General features: G+C 43.9%; 1 protein-coding gene across 3 annotated transcripts in view; it reads right to left on the reverse strand.

The window, feature by feature from the left end:
* Window positions 1–8,825, reverse strand: part of PHACTR2 (phosphatase and actin regulator 2) — a 137,080-nt gene that overhangs the window by 100,357 nt on the left and 27,898 nt on the right. The window contains exon 1 of one of the 3 annotated variants that reach the window (XM_080584034.1): window positions 8,582–8,749. The exons of the other annotated variants lie outside the window; for them this stretch is intronic. Within the exon in view, the coding sequence (XP_080440160.1) occupies window positions 8,582–8,594 (13 nt within the window). The 5' untranslated portion in view covers window positions 8,595–8,749. Of the gene's footprint in view, window positions 1–8,581; window positions 8,750–8,825 lie in introns of those variants that run through there. 3 annotated transcript variants of the gene reach the window in all.

The following is an 8,825-nucleotide window of genomic DNA, read 5'->3' on the forward strand; positions in this document are numbered from 1 at the left end:
AAGCAAAGGAAGCCGAGACCATGCACAAGAGGCAGAAATGCCACAAAACCATGGTTCAGTGCTGGTCGCGGGAAGGATGCTAACTTCTGCCTTCACCTGGTGCTCACCCTGAGGTGGTCCTCTGAAATTACTGCTCAGCCTGTCTACATCCAGAAGAGGTGCACAAACTTCAGCATATGGGAGCCATCAGCACTAACGGATGAGAAAAGCTAGATTTGCCCTCAAGGTTTTTTTAATTTAAACAAACAAAAGAAGCAACAAAATCCAGCTGTGATTGCAAGCAGCAGTGAGGGAGCTTATCTCAGGTCAATCTTTACATCAGTCGAGCTTTTCATGGCACTGAATTAGCCAGGCATTGCGTCACGTAGACAACAGCATCACAACGGGTAAGAGGGCTGCAGAGAGAAGCAGCCTTTACCAACGCACGCACGGCATTGCTAATGCGACAGCAAAACACTATTCTCAGAAAAGTGCTTTTAAACAGCGGCCGTGCGATCTGCCCCCTCACGCCAGAGGCATATCATTAGGTTGTTCACACACGGTGCAGAAGAAAGAGCGATGCAGGCAGCCACCGGAGAGGGGGAGGGGTCCCACCACCCTCTCTTATCCCTCCCTGGGAACATTTTGGGGTGGGAAGGTGGAAAGGACGCTGGCTATTCTTTCTCCTGAAAGAACACTCTACATTATGCTGAGCAATCTGGCTACTTTGCCAGTATCATACGTGCCCAACTTACTTTGCAGGCAAGTTTCCTGAACACAGTATGAAAGAGTACCCACAGCACCTACGGAATTTGAGAGGCTGCCCAGGTGACAGAAATTTAACCGAAAATCCAGAGCTCTGCATACAAATACTTCAAGTCTTGTGATATGTGTGTTAAAGGTTCAATACCCAGCACTAAAACAATGATCATTAATAGATGTTGCATTATTTTGAAATGGAGGACAACAAAATAATATTCGTCACCCTCAGATGTTCCTGACATTGCAGAGGAAGTCGCTCACCTTGATGGATCCCAAAATCTTGCTCAAGACTTCACCACAGCCTCAGAGCCTCCTATTGTAGTTAAGAAATAGCACTTTTCCCACTGTCTAGGCTGTCTAAACTTGCAAATGCCCTGACACAGTCCACATGGGGCGCTGAAGGAAAAAAAAATACTGCTGAGCTTTGTAGGAAAAGTAGGCAAAGTGGAGACTGCTACTGGCTCCCATTCCCACCTTAAGCCCCAACCCATCCTTGTTCCTAAATTCTGTGATGTTTTAGGTCTCCTGAAGCCACGCACGTCGAAGTAAGCAGCCACTTCGACCTCTTGCAGGCACCCCTCAAAGCCTTAAGCTGCCCTGTAGGAAATGCATGCGTATGCCTTCCAGAAGACATATAACACATTACAATCACTGTGCTAAGTGACACGAACTAGGGAATTTAAAAGTTACATTTGGCAACCTGCCCTTACTGCGCTCTAATTATTTCTTAATATCCCAATTTAAGGGCAGCACGTTGGCCCCAATTTTAAATTGTCTGGCATTTATAAGTTTGTGTCACGGAATTAAACAGTTTTCAGATTCTCAATTGAAAACTGCTGATTGTGTATTGCCTGACAAAGCAAAATGTCTCCATTAGAATAATGATTTATTGTAAATATGGTAGTATTAAGGCTGACTATTCTGGGCATTAAAAATGCATGGAAAAAATCCATTGAAAAAAGTGTTATGTGAGCTGTCATAATTTGTCAGTTTAATGCCTTTGTCATTTGCATCTCTTTTTAAAATGCCAAGAGCAATTAAACCTTATCCCACCACTAGAAGTTGCCAAATTTCATTTGAAATTAAAACAGAATAATGTGTCATGTTAGTTATTTTAGTAATATTAAATAACAAAAACAGAAACAGAAAAAAAAAGAAGATAAAAGGCGACATAACTACTGCAGCTACAAACAAAGAAGCGAAAATACACGCACTATTTCTGCGATACATGCACGCACGAGAGCTCCGTAGGCTTCCTGCACTAACAGACCTTTTTCTTTGGCAGCAAGGCCCCAGCTCAGCAAAGCAAAGCATCGCTGGACTGTGCTCTAAATGCCAACGAGCAGCTCCCAGCAGCACGCGTTTTCTGCTGGTTCGAGATAGCCATATTGTCGGCTCCTCTCTCCACATGGCTTCCACGCAGGCCTCCGTAACCAAACACCCCTCGCTTTTTGGACCGCCTCAAGCCCCAGGGAGAAAGACAGAAGGGACTCGTGAGTCAGCAGGAGCTGCAGCGAGGATGAATCCGTCCCAACTTTGTCTCCTGTGGCAATACCAGCTGCTGTCACATTTGGCTTGGAATTTGTGGAATTTTGTTGGAATTGCGCTCTGCTAGCACAGGTTAAGCAAGAGATTAGAGGCTTACTTCTGGAGGTGTCTCCCACTGCATCTGCATCCCTGCAGAGCGTAAAGACCCTGGGATTGTCTTTGTGATTACGAAATATCCTGGTACTACTCAGAAAATTATTTTAAAGGGTTTTAGCATTTAATAAGCTATTTTTTGATAATTATGTTACAGAAACATTGATGCTGAGCAAACTAAAAATAACTAAACAATTGCTCTGGCCAGCTCAGTTTCTCCTGGGCCCTTTGCTTTATTTGAAAACTAGATGTGATCAGGGACCTTATCCTGCCCCAAAATCCATTGTTTGAGCCATGTGTTCCCAGAAACTCAGATACCCCATTGCTGACAGGCCAGGGTCGAGGTCATCTGGCCCCTCCTGCCAGCAGAAGGGGATGAGAGCAGCCGGGCTGCTTTGCTCAGGACTGGCACGTGTCTACTGGGGGAAGGCTGCGAGGCAGCTTTACAGTCCTAAGCTTTTTTTTTTTTTTTTTTTTTCCAATTTTGCTTTGGGAGGAAGTTTTATAAATGTTTCATATGAAAATATAAAAAATGGTTAAACACTGGGAGGGGAGGCTTTTTGGTAGAATTCCATCCAGTCTGCTTTTAGAGCCCAAAGCAATACCCCTGCAAGGCACTCCATAATTAAGCATTGAATTTCCTACAAGATTCACAGCTAGAGACAATGAACGATGATTAAACGGCACCAGACTGGATCCTTATTATCAGCCACCTGCTTTTTGGTCACATGATGTTGCTTCCCCCTTTGTGGATAACTTCAAGCCCCTCAATTTGGGGTCTTCCAAGCCCCTGGAGCCCAGGCTGCTTCTACCCGAACCATTTGTGCCAGTGCCTCTTAACACAACCTTTCCTCCTCCTGATTGCTCCCTTGTGCTCTCAGAGTGGTTGGCTCCTGCAGCAATGGCCTGGCTAGAAGCGTGTGAGGAAACAGTACCTGTCAAATCTGGGTTTCTACGTCCGTGCACAACACTTCCTTCTTCACAACAGGTGGCAGTGATGATTCAGAGCTCAGAACAGGGGGGTCTGAGGGCGTTTTGCCAAAAAACGCACAACCAGTAGACGTAAATATAAGGTACAAACTCAGTACCTGATGGGCCGGTGCTTGCTAGCTCTTTTGGTCAGGGAACAGAATCAGAATTTGTTAGAAAATGAAATCTGCATCACACCACCCCTCCAAAGCAGCCAGAGTTTGTGGAGCTTCTTTCTAAGAAGTGTTGTGGAGGCTGGAATTGTTGCTGGAGTATGATGAGCGTGCAGTGCAACCACAGCATTTCTGGCCACAAGGATACCCAAGAACCACTCTAAGTATAGTTGGTGGACCATCACTACGTTAGAAGATGCGCCGTCGTTTTAGTCCTACACAAGTTTCTACAGTTACTCAGAGGCTACATCAATACCAACTTGAAAACAGACTGGGAGCTGCATCCTCACGGGAAAGTTTAATCCTGACAAACATTTTCCAAGAATATGACTTTCTAAATGTACTGTTCCAGCTTCTGGGTAAAGGGGCATACGCCATGGGTATTATTCTAAAATTACAGGAGGAAGAAAGTCAGCTTTCCAGGAGACGGTGGTGACCTGTGACACACTACAGCATCTGCCTCAACTGAGGCCATGAATGCAAATAGGAGGCAAATAAAGACACATAGTGTAGTGTAAAAGAGCTGATCGTTGCTTTGTACTTTATTGTCTGAGTGCAAACCATTTTGTGATCTATAGCAAACAGCACGTGAACCCAACAGAAGTCAGCATGACTTCACTGATAACCATGCTTTGCAAAGATACTGAGTGAGCTTATACATAAGTGTGGGATGGAGATGAAAGAGATGTGATGTGGTTTCCAAAAGCATCTTCACGCTGTCAGAGAAAAAAAAAAAAGGAGGGGTAGGGGGAGAAAATAAACAAGAATACATACACAAGTCACCTGGGCAAGGTACTACCCAAGGTCAAAACAGAAGCTGCCAGCAGGACAAGGCTGATTTTGCTGCTGGAGTTTGGAGTTGTCATCCTGTTAAGAGCTGGCAAACCCACAGTTACACTGCCAATGTCTGCACGGCAAGTGGTTTTGTTTCCAAATTGATACGGATGGAAAGGGACAATTCAGCCAAGCCTAAGCCATGGATGGCCAAAGGATTTCAGAGCCCTTTATGGGCACCAAGTGAACCTTACAGAACATGGTGAAGCTGTTGGGTCGGCTGATTCTGCACACAGACAAGCTGCTCTGCATCGGTCTTTGAACATGGAGAGTTTATGAGAAAACCAGGAACATAATCTGAATCCCAAATCTCAGCTTCCTCTTCCAACTACCTGAATGTTTTTCCTTATACTTTAATAAGATGTCCACTGTTTGCCACAAATACAGGTAAGACATTACAAGGTATCTGTAAGGTCAAATTCTTAATGAGCTTTCAATCCTGGCACTCTTACATCTAAAGGATGCTAAAAAGTCCTATTGACTTACTGAAAGACAAAAATGATGCATTAATTCAAAAGCAAGGGAGTTACAGCCAGCAGACAGCTTCCTGTGTCTCCTAACCTTCCTGTGACACGTGTCGCCATGCAGAAGAAGGCTCAGCTGATACTTGCTATTCACCCTGCCCCGCCACGATTGAGTACAGTCTTGCTTCTGTGGGCTAATCTAAATTTCACTGCTGGTCAAAGAAGAACTTCAATGTGCTATTGGACCAAAGATAGGATATTCAATATCCAACATTGCCAGTCCCTTTAAAACAGCTTATTTACTGGGAGGCAGAGTCTGCAGCCCCAGCCGTACAGCCGACATAATTCAGGGTAACAATTAACCACAGCTAGCTCATTACGGCTACAATAATATTCCAAGTGCAAAGAAGTCACGTAAATCCCCAAGAAAGATGAAACAAGGCCTCCTGGTTTTGTCTGAGGGTAGGATCGCGTGCACGGCGTGGCACCTCACCGTGGTGCGGCTCACCCTGCCAAACCCCTGCCCCCAGGCACCTCGCACCAGCACGCTTTGTGGTTATGAACTAGCACGTGAGACTCGTCCACTTTAAGGTGAGATGCCAGGCAGGCAGGACAGAGCGGAGGAAGAGCTCTGGGGGAAGGGGTAGTGCTGATCTCACTCCTTCTGGCAGGAAATCCCAAAAAAAGCATCACTTGGGAGCACGTCTGTTTCCGCAAGCTCCTCTCTTCCTGCTACACAAGTTTCTTGCTACTTCTATATTCTCCTTCTTTCCCATGAGTTATTTCCAGCCCTCCCTTGTTGTTTTTTGTTTTTTTTTTTTTGACGTGAGTGTTGTTATATCATCACTGTCTTCAGCCGTGTGCCTGGATCGAAGCAGAGGCAGGCAGCAAAGCTGCAGCCCAGGACCTACTGGGGGAGGCCGGCAGGGGTCTGCTGGTGCCCCCCCTGCAGCAGCAGGCACTCTCACAGCTGAATACCTGCGGCCAAACTGTCAGGGACAAGTGCTGCCAAAACAGGCAAAAAAATGCCGCTAGAACTGCCCTGCCGTGCCATACACAGATTGATGAATATTTTATTGTTATTCCAGGAAAGGCTTTTAAAAGAGCACACGAGACAACAGTTGTGTGGAGCCGTCTCAGTGGCATGGATTAAAAATAAGCAATCCAGCACTGAAATGAAAGGACTTCTTAAATGAAAACCTTGTTTCTTGAAACCATGAAATAGCATGGACCTAATCAGCTGATCTATTAGCAACACTGATCTTTCTAAATAACAGTTTTGGCCAGAAAAATGATTTTGATGATGGCACAGAATATGACTGATGAATTACAGAGATATTTCTGCTATGTGGAGCAGGGGATGGAGTTTTGCCCAACAATTATCCATGGTCTGACTCTGAAAGTCTCTTTGGCAGCATGATGAATGTAACAACAAAGGCCTGATTCACTGACACCGATAGCTAAGTTGTTATTTCTGACACTCGGTGGCTAAAACTTGCAGCTCAGCTAGGACTCTGCAGTTCTGTGCTGCCAGAAATGGCACCTCTGTAAGAGGAATCCAGGCAGGTAATCCACTCTGTATACATTGGCATGGTTACATTTCTACTGGCGAGCTACTGGAGAACAAACTGGTGGGGCAGTTAGTTTTGTGGCTGCAGATAGCCCGCTCCTTTCTGTTTGATCACCAACTGGTAAGTGTCCAGATTTCAGCACAGGGCGTCCCTGTGAAATGAAGGGGGGAATGGACCATGCCCACAGAGGTGCCAGCTGTGCGCTTCCCATGCTGGCACCCAGCTCTGGTTGCAATTAGGGGTCAAGTGCCCTAAAAGTCTTTCTGCAGATGCTTTGGGAACAAATTGACCTTCTCAGTGAGGCTTACTGCCACCAGTTGTTGGGTTTTCTTACCTGGTCCTTAACTATTCTTCCACTGTTTTAATTGCGTTCAACTGTATATAAACTGTTTTCTTACAAACAATAACTAACCAACCAAAACAGAGTATCAGTCACTGTTTCTGCATGAAATTGAATAAATAAATAAATAAATCGGGAGCTATTCAGCAAGCTGGCCTTATAAGAGGCTTTGCAAGTAGTTGGCAAAGTTGTGCAGAGGGCAAAGCCTTACTTTAACTTCCAAATTTTGCAGACCTCAAGGAAACTGGAATCTTCCTAAGGCGGAAAAAAAATGCATAGGAAAATCTGTTTCTATGGTTTTCAGATACCAGCTTCCCTCTTCACCCCCCCTCCAAAAAAAAAATGGCCTTTAAAATAAATGTGACTCATTCCAGAGCAGATTCTTATAGCTGGATTAAAGTGATAGCTCTGTCAAGACTTCAATAGTATTAGTTGCTGATGCTGGAGAGTTTAAAAACCTGGAGGAATTAACTGCTTAGGGTATCTCTTGCCCAAAGGCATTCTGTTCTGGGGAACAGGGATCCTTCCCCTCTAACTGGAAAATTCTGCCTCGTCATGGAATATCAAACACACGTTGTTAGCATTTATTAAGTTAAGTCTTTTCAGGAGCTAGCCAAACCACCAAGCGCAAAGAGTATTCCTCATCTTACTTCACAGAAATGAACATTATACAAGGACCGAGTCAGTTTTTGAGCCCACAGGTACCAGCAATGTAAATTTCCATGATGCCAACATTTTAATTTCAGAAAAAGGGGATATTTTTGGTCTTGCGTTTTATAGAGATAAGAGCAAGAATTTGTTTGTCATAGAAACTGATGACAACACACCTGAGAAGGGATTGACCTGGACAGCTGAGCTGATATAGGTACGAGTTTTCCTATTGTTATATGATTTTAAAAATAATAATAAAAAATAAAATGAAATAAAAAAGCTGCACTCATAGTATCACTTCTGAAATCTACTGTAGAATTATTTTCATACACTGTAGAGGTGATCATCACTTTTAAGGTTAATATTAGACAAATCAGATGATTGGAACAGGTTTCAAAGGTCACTGAGTCTACTGCAAATTCTATATCCCAGTACGAATTGTCCTACTATCAGTGAATCACTGAGACACTGACACCTTCAAGTTTTACAGCAGTCAACGCCACATGCAAAACATCCATTGCAAAAAGCACTTTTTGTAATGCTTAGGGATACAAGGTAATGCACGAGGGAAATGCAAATAACCCATTTCATCCCATATGCAACGCTGGTATTGTGTGCACCTCCTTAGAAACCATGCAGCGCATTATTTGGCATGAAAATGCATGATCTAAAGTTGGAACATCAAAGAAAACAATAAAAAGTGCAAATGTATTCAGCATTTTATGTTCTAAATATAAGAGAGAGCAAACTAGTACATAGAGGGAATAGAAGCAGCTTAAAATAATGCAGGTATGAGATACGCACTATCCACTTTGGGTCAGCTTTTTTAGTTACCTATACACACCTATTGCAGTCTGTGAAAGATATTTTCCTACTCAGCTATATGCATTTCCCATTCCTTCCACATTTCCTGCATATAGCTTTTCAAACAGAACCGAAAACCTTAAGAAGGCAGATCCTACATTACAGTTTTGATCACATTCCAAGGAAAAACAGAATTAAAACAGAAAAGCTGACTGATAAAGGGTTAAAAACTTAAGCGTGTCACATTTTACACATAGAAATTTGCTCTAATAAAGGACATCGGAACGGAAGGAGCTAAAGGCTAAAGAAACACATCTCCTGCAGCAAGTGAGAGAGGAGGAAAACGAGCCCCGTAGCTCCACTAAGAAGGAAGATCTGTTTTATTTCACTTACCAGCATTATCCATTTTCCCCCCTTCGGTACTGAAAAAGCAGAGTTCCCCAGAAAAGCAGCCAGTACGGTCTCCTTCTCGCTGCTGAAGCTGGCTGCCCTTCTCCTGGTTATTAGACCTTGCTGGCAGTCAGAGCATACTTCATGCACTGACTGCAGTAGACATCACCAGGAAATTTATATCTCCAAGGATGACAAACAGCCATTAGCTCCATTATAGGCTGATTAAGATTGTGTGAGCCTATCA

This window comes from Anser brachyrhynchus, assembly GCF_964034855.1.
Source record: "Anser brachyrhynchus genome assembly, chromosome: 3".
Taxonomy (NCBI): Eukaryota; Metazoa; Chordata; class Aves; order Anseriformes; family Anatidae; genus Anser; species Anser brachyrhynchus.